The sequence below is a fragment of the Equus przewalskii genome, chromosome 2, assembly GCF_037783145.1.
Source record: "Equus przewalskii isolate Varuska chromosome 2, EquPr2, whole genome shotgun sequence".
NCBI lineage: Eukaryota > Metazoa > Chordata > Mammalia > Perissodactyla > Equidae > Equus > Equus przewalskii.
Genome location: NC_091832.1, coordinates 48366344 through 48390390, shown reverse-complemented (window position 1 = coordinate 48390390; position 24047 = coordinate 48366344). Strand labels below are relative to the sequence as shown.

The window sequence follows — 24047 nt, the reverse complement described above, 5'->3', positions numbered from 1 at the left end:
GGGAGATGCAGCTGGGTCCAGGGTGGGGCCTTTGGGGCCTCACTTGCACTAGCCCCTTGGCAACACTGAGGGGCCAGCCTGTGTCCTTGAGAGCCAGTCTGGGCCTGGGGCCTAAACCCTGGGCCACCCAAGCTCATGCCCTTGGACCCTCCTACAGCAGCCTCCGCCGCCGACAGGCTCCCCCCCACTCCTTTCTCCTGCACCCCCAGCCCTGGGGGCTCAGCTGGAGACAGCACATTCCAGGGTAATTCCAGCTAAGTGGCTAATGACCTACGATTAGGGGGCAGAAATGAAGGAATACAAGACAGACCAGGAGGCAGGTGGAGTCGGGCGCCGGGATGCGGGCCCTCCCCGGCCCTGGCCACTTGCCCACCTGCCCACCGTGAGCCCCACGGGCTGGCCCAGCTCCTTCCTCTCCTCATCTCTCATCTCCTCATCTCCTCGTCTCCCATCTGTCGCTCCCTGAGGGGCCCTGGGCCCTGACCTCTGGGTCTGGGTCTCCACCTCTGTCATCACAGCCCCTTCACCAGCTCTGGATGAGCAGGTGGGACCCGCCCCTCCTGGGCCAGGCGGGGTTGGGGGGACTGACTGGTGTCAGGACTGTCAGGAAGGCCCCTGGGTGCAGTGGGGCCCCAGGCACTGCAGAGAGGGTCTGGCTGGGTGCTGACCATCATCCCTCAGCATCCTTACCGACTGTGCCTTGGGCAGCCTACAGCCAAACTAAGCTGGAACTCTGGACCGGGGCCCCAGGGGGCCCCACACTGGACCTCTGCAATGGAAGCGGGGCCAGTGACGCCTTCCCAAGCCTCCACCTCTTCTGCTTGCCCCTCCTTTCCCAGCCTTCTCGGGGACCCCAGTGCAGCACCCACGCCCCACCCTCACAGGCTGCCTGAACAGCCCCCGGACCTGGCCGGCGCCTTTAGCCACTGGGAAGCACAGACCTCCCCCAGCCCCTGACGCCACTCTGGGGGGACCAGCGAGAGAGGTGGGGACAGGTCAGCGGCGGCCACGCCCACCACCACATGGACCGGCGCCCACCCGGCACCAGCGTTCTCCTGCCTCATTACCCAGCAGCTGCAGGGAGGGTCCACCTATGGCCCCTCAGGCGGGTCAGGGGCCGGGAGAGGGGCCGGGTAATGGCCCTCAGGCGCCAGCCTCCACTTGCCCCACCTCCTACCCCTGCCCCTGAGCCTGCAGGCAGACCCCACCTGCAGGATGAAGGGGACCCTTCCTTGATCAGCCTTGGAAACAGGATCTCGGGGCCCTGCTGCTGCAGAGCCAGGTCCCACCCCACCCCCCGCGTCTGCGGAGGGGTCAGGGGCCAGGGCTCTGGCTGGGGCCGCCTGCCGAGGACCCGGGTGCCAACCAGCGATGGTATCTCAGCAGCTCTGCAGAGGCCCAGACAGCCTAAGAACAATTTACATTCTTTGGTCTGGTTTCCTGGAGCCAAAATGGGGGCAGGGAAGGGGGCCCCAAATCCGCAGGACCTGCAGGCACGGCCTTGGCCGCCCTTCTGGGGCAGTTCTGACCCCGTCTTCGGGGTGAGGAGTTTACCCGCCTGATGGGGCAGCTGCCAAGGGGAAGGAGGCGAGAGCAAGGTGCCTGCCAGCCTGGGCCTGGACAACCTTCCCCCAGCCCCACAGGCACGTGTGCCTCGGCACCCCTGGGAGGCCGGGATGCCCTCCGGTTCCCACACACTGCCGGCAGCCTGCACGTGTGTGCAGTCCTGTGCGTGGCTTGCCCACGTCTGCTCCACATGCCTGCCCCACAGGCAAGGCCCTTCCGAGGGCCCACCACCATGTCCTCTGCACCCTAGACGTGCACAGCACATGGCATCTGGCCACAGTCCGCTCACCAACCTCTGGGGCTTCTAGTTCCCCAGGCTGCACAGATCTGGGCCCCTGGCCCCGTGGGTGTCCAGGCTGCTGCCCTCCAAGCCTGGACAGGCCCCAGGTGAGCAGAGGGGCAGCCCCAGGCTGTGGGCAGGGCTGAGCAGGGACCTGGATGGACATCTGTCCTTGTATTCAGCCGGCACAGGGGCTGAAGGGGCTGCACCCATGCTGCCAGGACGCTTGGCCAGGACATCCATGTCCAAAGCAAAGCCCACTCACCTGACCCCCCCAACCCCAGCAGCCTGAAAAGCGAGTCCTAAGGCCACATGTCCCTCCACAGCTGCACTTCCAGCCCCTGCCCTCAACTCCACCTCCACGAAGATGATGCAATGACCAGGCAACAGGGAGGGCTGGGGGCTCTTTATTGCTGTGACCACAGATAACAAAGGTCGGGGCGGAGTGGGGGCCGGGCAGCCCCTCCACAGCCTCACAGAGTCCTCTTCACAGCAGCTCCTCTCAGCTCTGGCTGGTGCCCTCACATGCCCAGGAGCAGGCCAGAGAAGCTGGAGCTGCTCTGGACGGTGAGGGCCGCCCCGGAGCCATTGTCCACGAAGACGGAGGTGTACTGTCCAGCCTGCAGACACTCACAGTGAATGTCACCCCCCACAGGCCTGCCCAAGGGGAGCTCATGGAGCAATGGTGCCCCAGCCCCATCAGGTGGCACCTGCCCCAGGCCATGCAGGGCCCAGGGGTCCTGAGTGGCCACATAGCTGACGTCCGTCCACTTGACGGGCTGGGCAGCATCCAGGTGGAGGCTTGGAGGCCCAGGACCCCTCCTGCCCTGCCACCCCTCCTGCCTCACCTGCAGCTCCAGCAGCCCCTGCACGTGCACCGTGAAGACCCTGCCATTGCTCTCTAGGCCTGAGATGGCCTCCAGGGACCTGGACACGGCACCGCAGGGCAAGGGTGAGGGCACAGCTGGCCTGTGGGCAGGACCCCGGTGCCCAGAGACCCCATGACCCACCCCAGTGCCCACTGCAGGCCTCTGTGCATGGGGCAGCCCCTCCCCTCTCCATGGGCAGGACGGTCCATGCTCAGGCACCCACCCTTGCCCCCTCAAGATGCCTCCTGTGACCCTCCGGTGCCAGGGTGGCCCAGGAGAGCCCACTCACGTGTGGCGATGGCACAGGGACTCGATGCAGATGAGTGCCCGCACTGTGTCCCGGGCCCGCAGCTGACCCCTGCCCTGCAGCTCCCTGTGGTCTGCAGAGACACACCAGGTCTGCAGCAGCCCTTGGGGAGGACGGGGCAGAGAGGGGCAGAGGCAGGGGCTGGGGGCTTCAGGCCCAGGAGTGGCTGTGGGCTGAGGAGGGTGGCGTGAGGCCCTGTCCAGGTCCCCAGTGGGAGCCAGGGTTGGAGCAGGGGGCACCTCTACAGCAGGACCCAGGCCCAGGGCCTGCAAGGTTGGGTGCCTACCTAGGAGAGCGAGCTCCCACCCCACCACACACACCCTGGCCCAGCCCCACTCACCTACATGCAGGCTGGCAGAGAACTGGAAAATGGCGCTCACTGGGGCTGTAAACCGGCCCGAGGCGAGGCTCAGGCCGGACCCCCGCAGGAAGGCGCCCTGGGCTGTAGGCTGGAGGGACAGCAGGTGAACCCCAGGCTCCAGGGCCTCGACCCTCATCTTGCACACCCAGTCTGGGGGAGGAGGCTGCAACCAACAGCCCCCAACCCCAAGTAGGCCCTGGTGGGCAGGACAATGGGATGACCCATGTGTCTGCATCCCTGGACCTCCGGGCACAGGCTTTAGGCCCCAAGGGGTGGGTAAGGCCCCGAGAGCCCCCACAGGGGAGGGTATCCCTGCTTCCTGGCCACTCTGGACACCACCCGAAGCCTTGGCGCACACAAGACCTCCCACCCTGACCCAGGCTGCCCTGGGTCCCACTGCACGTGTGCCACGTGGCCATCCCGTGGTGGCTGTGGGCCCTGCTTTGCATGTGCTGCGTGGTCGTCCCACAGTGGCTGTGGGCCGTGCTCTGCGTGTGCCGCGTGGCCATCCCATGGCGGCTGTGGGCCTGCTCACTTGTAGGGGGCCAACCCAGCACCTTGCCCCGCAGCTGGACCCCATTAAGTATGTGAGGACCTGCAGCAGATGCTCCCAAGATGACCAGGGCTTGCCAGGCCCCTCAGCAACCTGCCAGGCCCACCCCCCACATCCACTCACAGCCTGGAAGTCATGCAGCTCTACCAGAGTCTTCTTGTCCACCCGCATGGGGCCCTTCAGCTGGCAGTGGAAGCCCTCGGCCACCAGCCGCTCGCCTGTCCCCTCGGGTAGCAACGGGCCCAGCAGCCCCGAGAACCGACGCTCGGTGGCTTCTGTGGGGACACAGGCAGAAGCAGCAGCTTGGGGTCAGTGTGGGGTCACCTCCTGGGCCCAGGTGGGACCCTCTTGAGCCTCCCAGAGGAGCGGGGGGCCGTGAAGGTGCCTCACCTTTCAGCATCTCCTGAAACTCCCTCAGCAGGGCCTCCTGAGTGATTTCCGCACCGGGGGGGCCTGGGGGGCCAGGGGGCCCAGGAGGCCCTGGGGGGCCGGAGAGGCCTCGCTGGAAGGAGGCAGGAGAAAGTAAAGATCCCGGGGGGAGCCACAACCGCCCCTGCCCTGGGCTCAGACCTGGGGGCTCACCAACTTTTTGTTCTGGCCTCGGCATCGTTTCTTTGAGACCCCATCATCCGGCCGCCGGACGAAGTTCAGCCACGTCATGTGGGCATCTGAGAACTCAGGCCCCAAGGCCTCAGGGAGCTGAAGGAACAAGGGACAGGGCTAGTGGGCTGACCTCCAGGCCCAGTGGGTCCTGCCCAGCTGCCCCTGTGGAGAGCAGGGAGCCTTGGGCAACACTGGGCAGATAAAAGGAAGATGCCAACAGGGCACCATGGGCCACCCCTGGAGGACTCAAACCAAGATGACAGGTGGGCCAGGGCTTGGGCCCTCGTGGGCTCTGGTTCTGTGTCATCGCAACCATGTCCCCTTCTGTGGCACTCTGTTCCCACACGGATGGGCACACCTGCATGCACGAGCCAGCCCCACATGTCCAGACAGGGCTTGGCCCTGGCTGAGACTGGCGGTGCGGGGCAGGAGCGTTTCCAGAGTGACACCAGGCGAGGTTGGGGCGGGCACAGGCCCTGCTCTGTGCTGGGAACCAGGTGTGTGCGCTGGCGGCCTCGGCACTCTGGCCGGCCCCGCTCCTCAGGTTCGGACCCAGGCCACAGCAGCCGGCCCACCTTGCTGTTGGAGCAAGGACCGGGAGGGGCAGGGCAGAGCTGCCTCAACTGTGCCCCTCAGCCCTCTAGCCACTCCCTCCTAAGCCCAGGTTCTGTACCAGGCAGGCAGGAGAGGCTGGAACACCCCCAGTTCCAGTCAGAGGAGACATGGTGCTAAGTAAGAGGTGTGGGCTGGGAGGGAGCTGGCCGTCTCTGACGAAGTCTGTGCTGGGCTCAAACAGGAAGCCCATAAAATGGGCAGAGCATAGCAGATGTGGCCTGGCTGGGAGAGAACCACCGTCATGAGGCCAGCAGAGCCCTGGCCGCTCCCAGAGAGCCGTCCCAGGCAGGGCAGGCCAAAGGGTCCTGGCCCAGGGTCCACTCCAGTGGTTGGCCCTGAGCCCCAAACACAGCGAGATCTGAGCTCCCGGGGCAGGCACAGCCTCCTGACCAGGGAAGGCCAGGGCTCCTTCCCAGTGGACCAGACAGTCCTCTATCCTGGGGGGGTGGGAGGAGTCAGTCTCCTGATGCCTCACACATCTGCCATCTACCTGTTCCCCTGGCTGCCAATGACCCTAATCACACTTGAGGAACTCAGGGGTCCTGGAGGCCCAAGTGCATCACTGGCATCTGGGGACAAGGGCTGTGGGAGCAGACAGGTGGAGGATGAGCCCACCCCTGGCAGGAAGGGCAGGGGTCCCAACATCCGGGGAGGGCCGTCCTGGGGCATGTGTCACACAGCCCCTCCTTGGATGGAGGTCCGCCTGCCTGTCCTCAGACTGCACCCTGCCCTTGCTCCAGAGGGCAGCCCTGGGCAGGGGGGCCAGGCAGGGCAGGGAACAACCACCAAGGACCCCTCCCCGGGTAAATGGCTGGGATTGGTCAAGACCCTCTTGGCTGGCCCCGGAACCCGCAGGCAGCTCACTCTTCTATGGCTGGCTGGGACCAAGGACTCCCTCTCCTCAACCTTCCCCTCTGGAAAACGGGGCCTCAGGCTCCAATGGGGCCGCGTGGGCCGAGAGCAGCCGGGCTGGCCGCCACGGAGACGCCCTTGGGAGGCAGGAGGCCAGGATCAAAGGCGTGAGGGCTGGCAGGGGGCCTGCCCCAGCAACTGCTGCTCCCCTCCTAGTCCTGAGGCCCCTAGGTCAGCAGCTGCAAGAAGCCACCAGGCGTGCACTTCTAGGGTCAGCTCCAAGACCCCTCAGCAGATCCTCAGCCCAAGAGGGTGGAGGCTCAGGGCTGAGGTGGGTGCAGGGGTCTCCTGTCTCAGAGGGAACCCTGGGGGCAGGCTGGGGCTGAAGGGACTCCAAGCACGGGAGCACATCCCATGCCAGAGACCACAGGAGGTGCTGGCTGCCCACTGAGGGGTCAGGGCAAGGTGCTCCAGGAAGCACAGGGTCCAGTCTACTCATGGAGTTGTGGGGCAGCCAGGGCACCAGCAGGGGGTCTGCAGGGCAGTGTGAAGCAAGCTGCCCAAGCTTCCTCGACCCCTCCGGAATTAGCAATTACATCGAATGGCTGCAGGTTTTCCAGACACAGTGGGCTTTAAACTAGCCTGGCTGGGGAGCCCCTTCCCTCCCCCAACCCCATCCCAGGTCGAGGGTGGGGGGTGGAGGGGATGGGGAGTGCCAAGGCTGCTTCCTACCCAGCTGCTGCTGATGTGCCCCAAGCCTCACCCCACCTAGACACGGCAGGGGACATGGAGAGCACGGCAGGGCAGAGCAGGCAGGGAGAAGGATGGCGACCCGGGAAGCCCACGTGCGCCTGACCCAAACGTACCTTGGGGGAGGCCGGCAGCCCCTCGCTGTTGGACACGGTGGCGTTCGGGGACTCGGTGCGCTGGCCCGGCTGCCGCGGCCTCTTGGACTCCCGTCGAGCCCCGACGCCCCCGAGGAGCGCGAGCTGCGGCCAGAGGAGGGCCAGGGCCGCGGCCCAGGCCCAGCGCATGGCGTCCGGCGGCTCCGGACCTAGGCGGCTCAGCGCTGCAAGCAGGGGCACCCAGGCGCGCTCATGGGGGCGGTGGCACAGCCGGCACTCAGGGCCCTTGCGCGGGGATGTGGCCTCGGGGGGCGCCTGGCCGGTGCATGTCTGCGCAGGCGAGGGGGGCGGCGGCACGACGGGCGGACGGGACACGCTCTGTCCCCGCTGGTTCGCCGGCCTCGGCGCGCAGTGCTCTGGCCGCCCGCGCCGCCGCCAGATAAACCCTCCCCCTCCCCAGAGCCGCGGGCTCCACGGGGGAGGGCTTGCAGGCGGGGGCCGTCGGCCGGGCGCGCAGGCCGTCGGGGACGCGCACGGGGCGGGACCCCACTGACCACGGTTCACCCTGCTTCTACTGAGGAGCCTGCGCTGTGCTGCCCGAGGGGCTGCGCCTCCCCAGGCCCCCAGGTCCTTGGAAACAGCCCCACCCCCTTCCCTTCCCGGAACCTGGGAACCGCTACGAGGATCCCTCAATCCTTCTCCAGCACTCAGCCCCTCCAGGGTGGTGCCAGGGAGCTCCCAGGGTGAGGGGGGACACTGTCCATCAGGGGCTCACAGCTGCCTCAGCCCCTTCCTAGGACCACCCCACTCAGCTCTCCCAGGTTCTTCTGGCCCTGCCCCAGGGTCCTGCTGGTGCCCACACGTCTGGCAGGACCCAGGAAACAGGACAACTGACCCCCTGGGGCCCCCAGCCTGGGTGACCACAGGTGCTGCTTCTTCACTGGGGTAAGTGTGGCCAGCAGGGGAGGGGCTGGCTGGCCTCTGAGCAAAGGCGTGGCAGGTGGCCAAGGCTGCTCCGGAGTCCTGCCCCCTCCTCTTATTGGGGCATAGGGCCAACCCTCACTGCCTGAGGAGCTGCCCTCCCCAAGTTGGGCCCCTGGGTTCCCACAGTCCTGAGCCAGAAGGGGAAAGGGAGTCCCAGGTCCATCCCCTCAGAGGTCAGCACAAGGGTGAGCCCCCAGGTGGCTGTGCATTGCCAGATGAGCAGGTTCACTCTACAGCCATCGGCCCCAGGAGAGTGAGCACGAGGTTTCCTTCCAGCTGGACCTGAGCGACAGTGGGCAGGTCCCCAAGGAGACTTGGGGTCCTTTCTTAACTACCTCCAGGCTGCAGGCAGCAGGACGGCTGGGGCCAGGTCAAGTTAACAGGCCCTACAGGCATGCTGGGGAACCCCATTGCCAGCCGGCCCCTGGCTGGCGTGGACCAAGGCTGAGGACAGTCAGAACCACTGCTTGCTGTCCAGCCTCAAGGAAAGCGGGGTACACTGGTGCCGGGGGAAGCAAGGAAGAGCCCTCCAGACCCTCCCCAATTCCCAGATGTCCACCAGGAATGATGGAGCCAGCCACGCAGGAGACCTCAGCCCTAGGCCTTGCCCAGAGGCAGCAGCTACAGGCAGAGCCGCCCAAGACAAGCTGGACAGGGAAGATATGAGTGTCCACACAGGACACCCGTCTTCCTCCTAGTTCAGGCAGAGGTCACCTCCAGGGACAACAGCGGCTGTTTCTGCTGAATCCTGGTGGATCTGGTGAAGCCACCTCAGCTCCCTGGTGTGTGATGGTGAGCCAGCTCCCGATGCCTGCATCCCAAGGAGGGCCATGCTGAAGAAGACTCCTTTGTGCCCGGCCCAGCTGAAACCCTAGAAGTGACCTGCGCCCAGCAATGAGTCAGGAAAGGCAGCCAAGCTGCCAGACCCCTCCTCACAGGCTGGGCACCTGCTTTTGTCACCTGCATCCTGCTGGCCTGATCCTGAAAGCATGCAGCAGAGTGCTGCTGGCAACACGCCCTCTGTGACTGGCTGCTGCACGGGCATTGCCAGCTGTGCCAGGCTCCAGTATCGTCCTACAAGGTCAGTGCCAGGGGTGGGCTCCCAGGGTGCAGTGTCCACACGAAAGCTAGGGAGCCAGCACTCTGCTCTCCAGAGCCACTCCCCCACATCCCGGGAGTCCTGGGCCAGCTTCCCTGTGAGCACTGGAGCCACCTGGAAAGCACATCCACATCTTCCTGCCACAGCTCCCCCGAGGGAGGCTCAGCTGCCAGTTCTCACCCCCCACCCACAGTTGGACACTGGACACCCTGACTAGCCAGGGCAGGCCGTCACCCCACTGCCCTTGCAGGGAGAGCTGCTCCAGCCTCTCAGACCCAGACCTCTGGGTGGCGCCTGCTGGTACTGAAGCCTCAGACTTGGGCCTGGGAGACCCTTCCTAAGGGAGAAGCGCTGGAAGTACTTTTCCCAAGACCACGGTCCACACTGCCAAGACCGCTTTACACGTCTGTGGAGTATCAACTGTCAGGGGCCTTTCTCCTTTGATCAAGACGGACTTCACTATGCGGTCCAAGTCACAAAGGGCGCGGGTGTGCCAGCTGGGGACACACACGTCCAAGGGTGGTCTAAGAATGCCTGACGGCCCTCCGCTAGGGACTCCACACAAGAATGAGGGCCTGAGATTCCCCCCGAGGGAGAGCAACACAGACGAGGGGTCAGATGCATGGCCCAACAGGACATCATCTTTTATTTCGGCTCACTTCAAACAGCACGCCACCTTGGGCACCAGTGAAGGCTCTGGACAGCACGGGTCAATTCCCACTGCTGACTAAGGGTTTTTAAAGGTTGAGATTTCACATACAGAAAAGAAGTAATACATGTTAAGTAGACTATTTGCTAAACATTCTGCCTCCCAGAGCCTCAGAAAATGAGTGTTTGGAACAACGCCGACCTCCAGACGTGACCTTAAGCTGGCTGTGGATGGAGGGTGAGGCCTGGTGTCCAGCACAGCAGAGCAGGAGGCCTGGCAGAGCTCGCCCCTGCCCACCGCTGCACACGCAGGCATCTGGGCCCAGAAGCATGACAGACAACAGCTCCAACTCCTCCACAGGCCAAGCCAGCGGCCTGCCCAACGGCTACCCCAGCACTGGGCTGAGATGGACTCAAATTTCCGCCAACACAGACTCAAACAGCACAAAATGTAGGAACAAAGATATAATGAAAGATTTTTTTTCACAAGAGTGGGTTAAATACACACAAGTGGTAAATTATAGACGATTTAAATAAATTGATGAGAAAACAAAACAAGTCAAAGATGCACAAGCACATGGCTACACTTCAGCTCCCCGGTGTCCTCTGGAGTGCGGGCACAGCATCTCATCCGGGGCTGGTGCAGCTCTTTCTGCACCACATGCAGGGGAGATGGTGAAAGAGACGCAGAACGGGAACATGTCGGCAATCCAGGGAATCCTCGGTCCCAAAACCACGATCCTGCCCGCTCTGCCGCTGATGTGTTCTTCAAGGGCAGCCTGTCCCCTTTTATGATGCCCAACCTCACTGTGTCATCTCCTGGGAAGAGCCAACACCCGACATGGACCAGCTGTGGAGAAGAGCCTGTGAGCCTATCTTTAGGGTAAACCACACACGGCCAGTGTGCAGGAAGCCCCAGAGCACAGAGCCTGCCTGTCAGGTGGGGACTCCTGTGGAGCTTCTGGGGCTCCACCCTCCACCAGCACAGGCGTGGCTTCTGGGCCACAGGACATGAGGAATTCAGAGGAAAGGCTCTGGGGGTACCGAGGACCAGCTGCCACAGCCGCAGCCTGGAGGAGGCCATGGGGGCAACTCAGCCACCTCCATCCTCAGCCATGGCTTTAAGTGAAGGACGACCCCTAGTGGTCAAGAGTGAGCAGATGCTTAACTTCAACATCACCACTTTCCTAGGAGAAAGTGCTTCCTTCAGAATGAACACAAGCACATTTTAAAATGCTGAGGCCAAATCCCAGATCTCTGGGTCCCCGTCCACTGCTGCCCCTGGCCAGCTGGCCCCTGGGGGCCCACCGGCAGGCTCCTTGCCCAGGCCAGCTGAGCACAGCCGTGGGACCAGCTCCCGTCTGGTGAGTCAGAGCTGCGCTGGACTAAGAAAACACAAGAGTATCTGATAGGCATCGAGGCTTATATTTTAAGTGACCAAATCTAATAAAATGAAAAACAGGTTTGCTAAAACATGTCCAAAGACAATACAGGAGATGAGCTATAAAACCAAAGCATGAGGCCCCTCCTCCTCGACACCCAAGCCCCACAGCCCCAACAGACCCCAGGGCAAGAACAGGGCGCTGGGGATCTCGCGTCTCCTCCAAATCCAAACTACACACTTTGGTTTTTGTTTTCCTCTTAAAGGTTTTTAAAAAGCTAACCCCAGGAGTCAGGCGGGTCCACCCTGCGCTCGGAGGCACGTCCAGCCAGCCCATGTCAGGCTCGGGCCCAGCGTCCCTCATTTTCGACCACTTGTGCTGGTCCCAGCGTGTGGCTCACTCCTGCGCTATGCTCCTCAGCACGTACTTGACCGTGTAGGCGAAGGCTGCAAACCCCACTATAACAAACAAGTTCGCCAGGGCGCCGCCCAGGAGTCCATGGTGCCGGTTGGCCTGCTGGAGCCCCGCAAGGTGGGGCCCGGCCCCCGGTACGTGCCCGTTGAGCAGCTGAAGCCCATGCTGGCCGTGGTGTGTCTCCCCATCTGGAACCACGTCCGGTAGGGGGAGAGCCTGGGGTCGGCTACTGAGTTCGTCTTGTGCCTTCTGTTTCTGTTTAATTTCCTAAGACAAAAACAGCAAGAAACAAGGGCTGGTCCAAACAAACTGGTTCCTTGAGGACCGGGGAGGGCCCGAGGTCAGGCCAGCTGCAAGTGTCCAAGCCCAACGCCTGCCCTTGGAGGCAAGCGCTGCTGCTGCCCTGCTTCTCAGACGAGGGGCCGAGTGACCTGCCAGAATCACGGAGCCTGTGCCTCACAGGCCCTGGACAGAGCCAGGACCCAGGAACACTGAATCGCCGCATCCTCGATCTCTGTGCAGTCCAGCCTCCCCTGCACACGGCCACATCTTCTGCTTTAGTGCCAAGACCAGAGAGCATTCCAGTCCCTCACAGCAGGGCACTCCCGTCCCCGCCACTCCTGGCCCACCTGGAACCCCAGCATCCTGCCCAGAACCTCTCCACCCCTCGCTCCGTGGCGGGGACAAGCCCAGTCTCTGCTATCCTCAATCTCTCCCCAGCTCCAACCCTGCTGTCCAAGCCCCTGGGTCGCTGGGCGCCTTGAGGAGAGAGGCTGGCCTGTTTGCACCTAAGAGCGTGTGTGGGGCTAGGTGCCCTCTGTACTGTCTACACAGCAGAAGGACACACAGGAGCACACATCTCCTCCTTAGAGAGAATTGAATCTGAAAGCAACTCTGACATGGGGAAAAGCACTTTCACTTTCTTACCTCCACGACTTCAGGAAACAACTCACAGAAGACTTTGTCTTTTAAATTAAACGCTAAACTCTGTGCAGCCAGTTGTCTCTTCTAGGAAGAAAGAGAAGGGAGATATCAGCCCAAAGACTAATTTCAATTCTTTCAGATTCTAAACACAGATTATTTCATGGTCAAGAGCTGCTGTCCTCATGTTGTTCAAAAGACTCCATAAGCTGGTTCTTCACAACAAACTAATTTATAGCTTTACAGAGGCTTATTTACCTTCCCATTACCATCAGCGATATTCCACTTGATTCCAACTTAAACAAGAGAAAAGTAAAGCCAGCTCACAAGGAGGAACCATCATGCCCACACGTGACACCTTCACTGTCTAGAGAGGGGCTGCATGCTGCCCGCCCCTCCCAGGGCCCCGAGGAAGCACCACCTGTTCCTCCGCTGCTGAGAACAAGGAGCCCCAGAGTGGGTCTTTCCAGTGGTGCCGGGGTGGGGGGGGGGGGGGAGGACACAGGCTAAGCCGTGCCCCCTCACCGTGAAGTCTGACGTCTCTATGCTGCCCAGGGTGGGGCCCTTCTCCACCATGAAGCTCAGAAGCCCAGTCAGGATGGTGGAGACGGACCAGGCCGGGTTCCATGTGTCTGGGTGGAAATCCGTGATGGAAAGACACAGCCTGCAAAAAAGGGACCCACTCAACAGGGCACACACTCGTAACCACAAGCACACGTCAGAAGCACTGCAGAAATGTCTTACCTCGTATTGCACTTAAATCTTCCATTGGGAGTTATCATATAAATACTAGGAGGTTTAAAAGGAAATTCTCTGGGAAAAATTAGTTTTCCATGATAATAGCCACCTATATCAAAACAGAGAAAGAGCCTTGTCATTGTCGACGGTGTGACTCCTCATGGTCTCAAGCCCCAGCACCCACTCCCACACCAGCTGGCAGGCTGACTGTCACCATTGTCACCCATTTCTTATCCTGCCCAAACCCCAGTGAGGTCTCCCCACCTCCATGCCCATCCTTCGACCATCCCTGGAACACACACATCTTCCAAGCAGTCTCACTGGGGGCTCCTGATCACCATCAGAGTGGGACCTTGCCCCCATGGCCACTGCAAGCCCCTCCTTGGCCCTCCTGTGCCCCAATCACCAAGAGGAGAGCATCAGAAGAGAACCTTCAGGGCTCCCCCGACCCCGTCCACTCCTAAGTGTATCAGATGAGGTCATCCCATTCCAGGACCCCTCTCTCCTGCACTACCCATTTCTCCTTCTTCACCAAATTACACCCAGCAACAAGCAAACCTGCCATCATTTCCCCCATCTTAAAAATAACAAACAAAACACACAACTCTGACCACTCCCCCCACTGCCCTCCAATTCCTGCCAGCTGCTCCCTTCTCCTTTAGGTAAAATCCCTGGAGAGCCACATCCACGGCTGCCATGCTCAAGTCCACCCTGACAAGGCTTTTGTTCCCACCATGGTCCCCCAAATCTCATCTCAAGGTCATCAGACATCTCCACTGGGGAGTCTGACCACATTTCAGGCCTCACAACCACTCCTGACCCACCTTCTTGAAGCTCCACCCTGGCTTGGCCTCCCCTTCCTGTCCTCATCCCCCCAAGTGCAGGCTGCCCAGCTCCATCTGGTGCTCTCCCCGCATCACTCGCACTTCTGGGGTCACACCAGTCTCATGTGACATAGGTAGTACCGTGATGACTCCAACCAGCACCTCCACCTGGACCTCTACACTCCTGCCCAATTCCAGACCCATGTAATGACCAGGCAACAGTGCCCTAGATGGCTCCAAGACAGAATTCGTGCTATTTTCCCCAAACAGCAACTCCATCCTCTAAATTGTTGTTCAGACTAAAATCTGGGAGGTGCCCTAACTCCCCATCACATCTACTCCATTGGCAAATCCTGTGGGCCTCACCTTCCTAGTGATCCAGAGCCTGACACTTGGATGACCTTGCTGGCCTCACCATCTCCCCTGGGTCACTCAGCTCAAGGTCCCACCAGGACAGTCACCTTTGCTCTCAGGGGGCACCTAGGAGCCTGTGGGAAATACAGACCTCAGGCCACCCCAGACCAGCTGAGCGGAAGGTGCATTTGACAGGATTCCTGGCCATGCAAGTGTGCATGTATGGTGAGAACACTGCCCTGTCCTCCCACCTGGGCTCCCTGCTGTCCCCCAGCACCCTGGGCGTGGTCCCATCTTGAGGACTGGGACACACTAATCCCAAGGTGCCCCAGGTCTCTGGTCCAACACTTCTCTCAGGTAAGGCCTCCCTCCACCTCGTGTGGGCTGCAGCACTCGGCCGCCTCACATGAGGGCTGTCACTTCCACTCCTTCCACGCTCTGTCAATGCTGGAGGGATGACCTGAGCAAGTGCCACCCGCAAGGTCTGCCAGATGAACAGACAGGTGCACCAGTGACAGACAGACTAATGTCAGACACGACATTTCAGAGCACACACACTCAAAATCACAAAGAAAAGTCAAACTGGAAAATAAACAAGAGATATAAACAGCCCATTTCCCAAGAGGAAGCAGGAATAGCCACTACACATGTCTGGCTCAGTACTAAGTAGGAAGCGGCTTAGGCAGCAGGAAACGCCATTTTTAGCTTCATGGAGGGTGGTGGGAAGGTGGGCCCTGCCTTGCTGTACAAGTATATACCTGCCTGGACCACTGAGGGAACAGGCCAGGAAACAGAATGCTAACACACGCACAGACCCAGTGGTTCTCTCTTTTGTTATCTACCCAAGAGATGCTGACCATTACATGGAAAACCACACACAGTGGTTCACTGCCAATGAAAACCAGCAACCCCCTGCTTGTCCTTGGAGGGAAGAGCTCCGTGCACCGCTCATCCACACTGTGGAGTTGGTGCAGCAGCCGCGGAGCGAGAATCCTACAGGGGGCAAACAACCAACAGCACAAAGTGAAGGAGAAACCGCAAGTTGCAAGACACACACAGTAAGCCGGTTCCCTTAAGCCACAGAAGTGCACCATCCTCCATGTCCAAAGACGCACACTCTGAACTGCAGAGAAGGAGCTGTGGGAGAAGCGCGTCCTGAGGGCAGCCAGGAGGCGCATCCTGAGAGGCAATGGAGGGGCCACGGGAAGACGGAGCATCACCCAGAAGTCAAAGTGCTGAGCCCACCCCCAGGGGCGTGGAGAAGGGGATGCGTGAACCCCTGTGCCAGCAGCTCCCACTCCCTTCCAAGTGTCCCCAGGGCACGGAGCCAAGAGCACGGCCTTGGCTAAGACCAGGGGACAGAAACCACAGAAAGTGTCGTGGCCCTGGCACCATGCTGCGCTTCCTCCACTGAACTGCTTTTGCAACTTGGTCAAAAATCGGTTGGCCACAACTGTGCAGGACTGTTCTGGGTTCTCTACTCATTCCACGGATCTGCATCTCCCTCCATGGACACCACACCACCCAATCACCGGAGCCTACACTGCAAGTCTCAAAATCAGGCAGAGTGACTCCTCCCATCCTACCCTCTTTAAGAATTGTTCTAGCTATTCTAGGTCCTTGCCTTTCCATGTACATTTCAGAATAAAAATTTTAGTATAAGCTTGTGTATGTCTACAAAAATTCTGTTAAGGTTTTGATGGGATTATATAAAATCTAGGGATCAATTAGAGACAGGAAGCAGATTCTGAAATGCCTGGACTGCTCTGCCTGGAGAATGCCAGGAGAAGCACAGGCACAGAGCCCACAGCAAGGACAGCACCAGTGCCAACCAACACTGGGCAGGCAGATGCGGACCTGGGAGAGGAGCTAGGAGACTGGAAAGGAAGGGTCAGAACATCCAGAGCCAAAGGAGGAGCAAGTGAGGAGGGAGCCAGAGCCACCACAGTCACAGTCTGCACAGGCCCAGACACTGAGGCCTGAGAGCTGTCCTTCACGTGCGGCAATTCAGAGGAATCCCTTGGAGATCTTGATGAGGGCAGTCAGCAGAGGGTTGGGCTGCAGACAGCAGAGGGTAGTGCTGAGCTGAAGAGGAGGAGGGCAGTGGAGGGAGCGGGGGTAACAGGGCAGTAGGAAAAGGCTTCTGTCTCTGAAGGGATCTTCACAGGAAGGTGGGCGCATTTGCAGCCTGTGGGCCAGGACCAGCGGAAAAGTACACAGGAGAGAGAACAGGACAGGCAAAAGCAGGAGTGATGGGGCTGTGACTAGAAAGGGAGCACCTCTCTCTGCAGAGTCAGGCGACACCAGGGCCGCAGGGGCTGTGGGGACAGGGGTCTCCTGCAGTCCCAGCCCCTGCAGACTTCCACTCAGGGCCTGCACTCTCCTCTCTGCCACCTCCACCCCTGTCCAGGGGCCAGGCTCATTTCAGCCAGCAACAGTCCTGGTTGGTCTTGGGGGATGGAAGGGTGGGGGGGTCTGGTTAAAAAATTAATAAATGTTCACTATTTATTAGGAAAGTACTAAAACAACAAAGAATTAAAAAACTTAAAAGAGAACACTACTCATTCTTGGTGTATCTGCCTCAAGTTTGTTAAAAACATACACATATTTAAAAAGCATTTCAATATGATCTGGACAGACCATTCTTTTTTTTTTGAAGATTTTATTTTTCCTTTTTCTCTCCAAAACACCCCAGTACATAGCCGTATATTTTTTAGTTGTGGATGCCTCTAGTTGTGGCATGTGGGACGCTGCCTCATCGTGGCCTGATGAGCAGCCATGTCCGTGCCCAGGATCCAAACCTGTGAAACCCTGGGCCACCAAAACGGAGCACGTGAACTTAACCACTCAGCCACGGGGCCAGACTTGGGACAGACCGTTCTGAAGCCCGTCTTTCTAGGAACCCACCACAAGGCGTCATCAAGCCCACACCCTGTTGCTGGGCATTTGGGGGGTCCCCAAAGCAACTTTCTAAGAAAACACCCACCCTACAGCAGATATGCTTCTGCATACTTGTTTCCCTAGGACAGATCATTCCAAAGTCCCTGTAGGGTAGTGACACATCTGCCAAACCACGTTCCAGACAGCCAGGCCTTTTCCATTCTACCATTCGCCTCTGACAGTCCAGGGCAGTGGTTTTCAAACTTTCTCCTCTAGCTGCAGAACTCTTTTCCAGTGAAATCTTATGCAAAACTCCCACACATAAGCAAACCAAACGGTGTTGCTTTGGCCACCTGAAGTCAGGACCCAGTGACTAAAGAACTGAAGGCCCTGTCAACCTGGCCCGGCCCTGCCCACCTGGCCTGGCTCTGCCCTGGGCTTGCCTGGCACAGCTCATCTCTCAATCTAGCCCGAGAATGGCACGTGGCTCCCCATAGGCCCTCAGAAGCTTGCTGACTGACAGCTCCCAGGTCTACCTTGTAAACGACACCAGACAACCCTAGGTGGCCTCACCGGATCAGTCTGGCAGCAGTAAGGAGAGCAGAGGTGCTCAGCAGCCCCAGAGTGGGTCCTGTAGCCTCCCTAGGCCTCAGTGCCCTGTCCACACAAGGGGCCACCACTTAGCACAGAGGACTGGGCAATGAGTGAGTACTCCATAAACACACTTTTCTCTGCTTCAATGACGTTCATCCCAGTCTTGAGAAGTGAGGAGAACCTGGCCTTGTTTACCGTTTACCCAAGCCTGGGTCCCAGCTCTGAGCTCCCTGACGTCAGATACCTACAGACGACCCCCTGAAGACTGAGACACGTCGTTAAAACCAAACTTTCAGCAAACACCTCTAGAACTTGGAGAATTGACAGGATGAGCTCCACCTAAGTCCAATCCAACTAATACACATCCAAAATGGAAGGAATGCTATTTAGAAATGAAAGGTGTTTAACGGGCAAGGTCTATTCACCATAGAAAAACTGCCTCTTGTTCTTCTAACTCAGAGCAGACTTACCTTCGTAAGGAGTCATCTCAGGGCCTCGGACCACATAGTGCCTGAGGGAGAGAAGAAAATCAGGTGGCTTTGGGAATGGCCAATTCTCCAAACTCCAAGTCACTCCAGATTGGGGTTTGTAGGGCAGCCCAAACTGGACATTCACAGACACTCAGCAGGTGAAGAGGAGAAGGCTAAACTCCGACCGAGGCAGCTTCACAGCCCTGAGCCTCTTGTGCTGCAGATGCTTCAGTCACTTTGTAATAGGATCTTAGAGGCTGAACCACCAAAGTTTTCCACAAAGTACTTTTGTGCCCACAATACAATATGCAAGAAGTTAATCCTCTCTAACCACTAACATCAACTGAAAGTTTTTTAAATTTTAATTTCACAATACATTCTAGAGACATACTTGAAAATTTGTATTTTTCAGTGTGTCCAGGTATCATGTAGTAGGCTAAACAGGGAACAGCTGGTGACATGAGGTGGCTCTGTGTCCCCCTGGCATTGATGTCCTGGAAGAACCACACACGACCTCAGAGCAGCTGTCCTCGAATAGGAGGAACAGGGACAGCCTGTAATTGTCACCAAAGTCTCACACGGAGCCCAACCCTAGGTGGGCGCATGTGCCTCAGACCAAGAGCGGTGGCACACACGGGCTCCGCTGTCCCACGCAAAGAGAGGCGGCTTCAGCTCTATGTCGAGAGGTGTTTGGGCTCATGGATTTTCAAACACAACAGAAAAGCACAAAGGAGAAAGCAGAACGCACCAGAAATGCCAGACCAGACACAATGGGTCACATTTTGATAACCATCCCTCCACTCTTCCTACCAGCACATGTACGTCGCCTTAATGCTGGGGACGACACGACACCTGCCATCTGCTGCTATGTTTGACTCAGAAAGTCTTCTCACCCACTGTCAGGGAGCAGGGACAACCCTCAGAGCTAAGCACATGACATTCGCAGGAATGTGGCCTTCGCCTGTCACTCCCAATTCCTGCACCCAGGCTGAGAACACTGGGAAGGGATGGTGAGCAAGTGCCCAAGGGTGCCCAGCAGCCCTGGGGTGGAGTGAAGACAGACTTTTTCTAGAAGGCTCTTCTCTTCTCCCAGCCGGGGGAGAGACCCCCACAGCTGGGCAGGAGAGCTCACATAAGGGCCCACATTGCTGCCCTCAGCCACCATCTGCAAACTGGATTGGGGGGCGGCACCTCCCCACGTCAACAGCACCTAACTGTTTGTGCAAACAATTTAGATTTTATGTTTAAAGAAAACCTGCTTTCCTGCTGGAGTCTGGGATACGGCAGGTGCCAGCAGAGGTGCTTACGCCATCTGCCCCCACTGGCTTCCTCCATGGACAGCACCCCACATGGCTGTCACAGCTCGCTGCAGGGGAATTCAGTGCATCCTGTGAGTCCACAGGGACGGGAAGCTCAGGCCTGATCTCTGGTGGACTCTGCCCCTGTGCCTTCTCCCTTTGCTGATTTTGTTGTCTTTTCACCATAATAAACCTTAGTGGTGTGTCCTCCTAGCCAGTGATGGAACCTGGGGACCCCGACTCACATGTAGGGAGGAATTTCCCACAAAATGAGGATATTCCTGCAAGTGCCATGGAACCCATCCCTCCACCTGCCAGCTACATCCTGGGGGCCCCACTGAGTTTATGCCCTTTGGGGGCAGGGAGAGCTCTGCTGCGACACTGACCCTCACTCACACGTGAGGTCCACCTCACCCTGAGACTCCTCCATTCCCTGGTGGAAGTGGCCCTTCTCTGTAAGCCAAGGAAGGTGGACTCAGAATCCTTGAACACCTGTCCAACCTAGAAAATACTTCTTGTTAACTCAGTTAAATCTCTTTTCTCTGGATTAAAAAAAAAGTTGAATAGTACTTTTTAAGATCAAAACATAAAAACATCCTTCAACAAAGAGAAAATGCTTCTTAATACCTCAGCCCTACACTTTATTTTTCACAAAATCACCAGCAAACCTGGGAAGGACAGCACTTCTGTAGAGGCATGCAGCCTCGTAACGAAACTTTAACACAATGAAAGACCCACTATGAAACAAATGTTCACAAGGTACAGATCCTCTCAGGCATGTGCCCGGCCACTGCCAGGAGCTGGAGGTCAGGAACCCTGTCCCCCCATCACCAACTCTCGAAGGCAGGATGGGCCACTTCACAGCAACAAGAGGCAAAGAGCAGAGAAGAGTCTAGAAATGCAGTCTCTCCTCTAAGAGCTGTGAGCCCTGCCCAGCCCGAAGCCTCCCCGACAGCCTCCCCGCAGACCAGTCTGGCCCCAGGAAGGACTCCCTTCAGCCCCAGTGTACAGGAGTCAAGGAGGACCTGTCGTGTCCCCAGCTGCTGGCCGTTATGAAGATGACCAGAGCGTGTCTGTGGGCCTCAGTCTGCTCACACCTGGAAGGGTGCAGGTGCACTTTCCCAGCGCCAAGCCCACCCAACCCGGCCAGCAGAGAACCCAGGCGACAGTGGGTGACGCAGGCCTTACCATTCAAGAATGTTGGAAGGGAGGGGCTCAGCACAGATGTAAGGCACCGGGTCTTTCTTAATTCGCAGGTAGTCCTGCTTCAGTCGCTGGGTAGCTGTTGTCGGAGCTCTCTTACTGCTGTTGTTGCTCATCTGTCAAAAATACACATTTACATTTACAACACCTAAGGGACCTCCACGGCACCGACACTCAGTGTCCCTAACCTGTCCTGCCACAGCAATGGACCCCAGAGGCCAGGATCTCCACTCTGACATCCCGGCCAGCACAAACCTGAAGTCACTCCACCCCCCACTGTACCTGCCCTCCTTCCGCAGCCTCCGGGCCCTTGCACTTTCTGTTCCCTGGCGACAGCCACACGCTCACTCCTTCCCTCTCTTCAGTCTCTGCCTACACATTACCTCGTCAGAGGGGTCTGTGGACTCCTGGCCCATTTGCCCGGCTGCATGCTCCTCAGAGCACTATCCCCACCAGACTACAACTGGGCTTTGAGTGCTCGCTCCACACCCCCAGGGCCTGCAAAGGAAGGCTCAGCCAGGGCACCCACAGGGGTCCTCCTGTGCGCACCATCGCCCAACCCTGCTTCTCGTTCTGGGGTCCCTGAACCTCAGGATCCTCGTGCCCTTCCTCCTTCCAATTCCCACTACACTCACCCTAACGCAGCATCTCATTACTTTTCCCACCTAACACAACGCCTCCCCACTGGCCTCCCGACCTCTAGTCTCTCCCCACTTCAGTCCATCTTGCACACTTGAGTCAGAGTAACTTTCTCAATGCACAGTTCTGATCACAGCCCTTCAAGATTCCTCCACAGCTGAGCAAAAAAACGTGAACACCTCCCCCTGCCTGCCAAGCCCTCTACAAAACAGCCCCAGCCAGCCCTCCTAGTTCCTGACTCCCAAGGCCCGTGATTTGCTGGAGTGCCAAACTCCCTTCTCATCCTGATCATATGGCTGCTTCCCTACTTCTGCCGTCTCTACTGGCAGAAAATTCACTTAGGCCCTTCCTGGCCTAGCTTGAGAGCCAAGTCCCTCAAACGCCTTCCTGGTCAAAAGCCTCCACCCTCTGTCCTTCAACGGCCTCCCTGCAACCCAGCTCCACATCACACAGGTGCCTGGCAGGCCCTAGCAGAAATCACTGGTGTGCCGGCAGCAGACGCAAGCCACTGACAGCCTGGGAAGGGCATGCTTCCCACCCAGCACCACCCTGAAGATCCTGACCCAAGAAGCCAAATGGGCCAGGTGCCTCACCTTGGGCCAACACCTACTAACACCCACAGCAAACACCCAAAAGCAGAACCACCACGGAGGACTGTTCTGTTTCTTTTAAATGCTCACCCTGAAGTTAACGCTCATACACAAAACACCTTGCTGGATAACTCAAGCACAAGTGTTTGGACTCGGTGAAGCAGCCAGGCTGGACGCTGAATGGAAGGCAGTGGACAGCCACACAAGATAAATAAAACAGACCCTGCCCTGCCCATCACTACAAACTTCTCTCGTTCTTGCTTTCAAAAGCATAATCTCCAAAATCGTGTTTATGATTCAACTGCTCAGTTCACAAAAAGAAAGGGCTCCCATCCGCCCCTCCCTGGCCTCCCTCAGGGCGGTGCTCTCACAGCCCCCAGATTTCAGCTGGGACAGTGTCTCCCCATCGTCCCCTCTAAGCATATCTACAGCACCTGCACAGACCACTAAACAGGTCTCGGTTCCCTCGCACCAAGTCCCCACTGACAGAGCAGACAAGATACATTACACTGAAGGGAAGAGAACGTAGACAAAGACGACAAAAATGGTATGGACAAAAAATTTTAATACACAGGAGCGGAGAGAAAACAGCCGACGCAACATCACAGGGCAGGAGTCCTTCAGTCTCACACTGAGACAGACCTGCCGTGTGCCCGGCATCCGCTTCCCTTGCTCCCTTTTCTCCAGATGTGGTCCCACCATGCCTAGGAGAACTCAGGTGATGGTGTGGCAGGAGACCTTGGCCTGACCGACCGGATGGGCACGTGACACACCCATGCCCAGTACTTTAACGGAAGTCTCTCCCTTCCCCATGAGAATTGCTTCATAGGCTGGATGGATGCCCAGGGCCGCCGGAGGCAGCCCCACCACCACTTACGCACCTGCCTGAGGATGGAGCTGCACAGAGGTCAGCACTGCGGGAAGTGCAGATTAGGGACTGCATGTTCCAGGCACCAGGATCCCACCGTGCCTGAAGTGTGCACACTGGCCTTTCCCACTAAGTGACACCCTCTGGGTGCTTTCTACTGAAGCCAGACGACACCAGGTCTCACTCACCTGGAGCGAGCAGAGCCCTATACCGCCGCGTGGGTATTCCCACACACTCACTACATCTATTCCCGCCGGGCTGCGGCCTTACCTCTCTTTAGCCGCTTCTGCCTGGGCCCGGCAAGTGGGTGGGAACCGGATTTGAATTAAACACAGACCCGCTAAACGGTGCTAACCGAGTGACAGGCTAGAAGGTTGACCCCGGCCGGAGGCGGGGACGGCGCGCGCACTCAGCAGACGCGGACTAGGGCGGCACAGACGGCGAGGCGGCCCGGGCCGACTTTCGGCCCCCGGATTTCTCTCCAGCCCCCAGGGCGCAGTCCCGGGCACACTCACTCCTGCTGGGGCTCAGGACGCAGGTGGGGTGCCGACCGCTCGCGGGGAAGCGGCGGCGGGCAGACGGCCCCGCTCCGCCCACCGCGGACTCCCGGCGCATCACAGACCCGGGCCGGCCGGCTCGTCCCGGAGGCGCCCGTGGGGCCGCTCCCACGAGGCCCTACCGCACGACTCAGCCGCGCGCCCAACCAGCCCCGCGCTGGCGAGGCCCACCCGGCCCAGAGCCCGGGCGCCCTGCCGTAACCGACCCCGGCTCCGCGCACGGAGGCTGTGGGGCGGGCCGCGCCGTGGAGGCCCGGTGCCCCGCGCCCCGCTAGGGCCGGCTCCGGCGGGGGAACGCACGGCGAGGCCCGGCGCGCGCTCACCTCTCCCCGTCGCCGCGCGTGGGCCGCCTCCGCGCTCGGGCTCGCCGTGGTCGAGGCCGGAGCAGGGAGCGGGGTAGTGGGCCCACGCCGGAGAGCCACGCCGCGCCGGGACCTGTCCCACCGACCACCGCCGCCGCCGCTGCCTCAGCTTCCAAGATGGCCGCTCGCGGGGCGGGGCCGTCCTCGCTTCCGATTCCGGTGCGCTGCGCGCGGGGGGCGGCCGCTCTAGGCGGCCGGGCGGACGTCCCCTGCATCTCGTTGCCGCCTCCCGACCCGCGAGGCGGGAACCGTCGGCGCGTGCGCACCGGCGGGCAGCTCCGCGGGGCCGGGCCCGAGGTGGGGAAGGTTGGCGCGTGCGCACTCGCAAGTAGCTCCGCGGGGCGGGGCCCCAGGGGAGGACGGTCTGCGCG

The 24047-nt window shown here is 59.5% G+C and overlaps 2 protein-coding genes across 5 annotated transcripts; both read right to left on the bottom strand.

The window, feature by feature from the left end:
* Positions 1–2237: 2237 nt before the first annotated feature.
* On the bottom strand, positions 2238–7457 carry C1QTNF12 (C1q and TNF related 12). 2 transcript variants are annotated; one of them, XM_008531639.2, is made up of 8 exons: positions 6873–7457; positions 4519–4635; positions 4327–4438; positions 4060–4211; positions 3363–3471; positions 3005–3095; positions 2695–2773; positions 2238–2466 (listed from the first exon to the last, which is right to left on the bottom strand). In XM_008531639.2, exons 1-8 carry the CDS (start codon positions 7038–7040, stop codon positions 2368–2370), a joined length of 927 nt encoding a protein of 308 aa, XP_008529861.1. In that variant the 5' UTR covers positions 7041–7457; the 3' UTR covers positions 2238–2367. The 2 variants fall into 2 exon arrangements, with proteins under 2 accessions (XP_008529861.1, XP_070461548.1); XM_070605447.1 differs by lacking the exons at positions 4060–4211; positions 4327–4438; positions 4519–4635; positions 6873–7457 and having other exon boundaries at positions 2238–2773; positions 3363–4053.
* Positions 7458–9548: 2091 nt separating this feature from the next.
* Positions 9549–24019, bottom strand: UBE2J2 (ubiquitin conjugating enzyme E2 J2). 3 transcript variants are annotated; one of them, XM_070611217.1, is made up of 7 exons: positions 23638–24019; positions 20646–20776; positions 18160–18200; positions 13044–13146; positions 12825–12963; positions 12306–12386; positions 9549–11645 (listed from the first exon to the last, which is right to left on the bottom strand). In XM_070611217.1, the coding sequence occupies exons 2-7, from the start codon at positions 20774–20776 to the stop codon at positions 11361–11363; spliced, it is 780 nt and encodes a 259-aa protein (XP_070467318.1). In that variant the 5' UTR covers positions 23638–24019; the 3' UTR covers positions 9549–11360. The 3 variants fall into 3 exon arrangements, with proteins under 3 accessions (XP_070467318.1, XP_008529863.1, XP_008529862.1); XM_008531641.2 differs by lacking the exon at positions 23638–24019 and adding an exon at positions 23028–23584; XM_008531640.2 differs by lacking the exon at positions 23638–24019 and adding an exon at positions 23273–23579.
* Between the last annotated feature and the right edge of the window lie 28 nt (positions 24020–24047).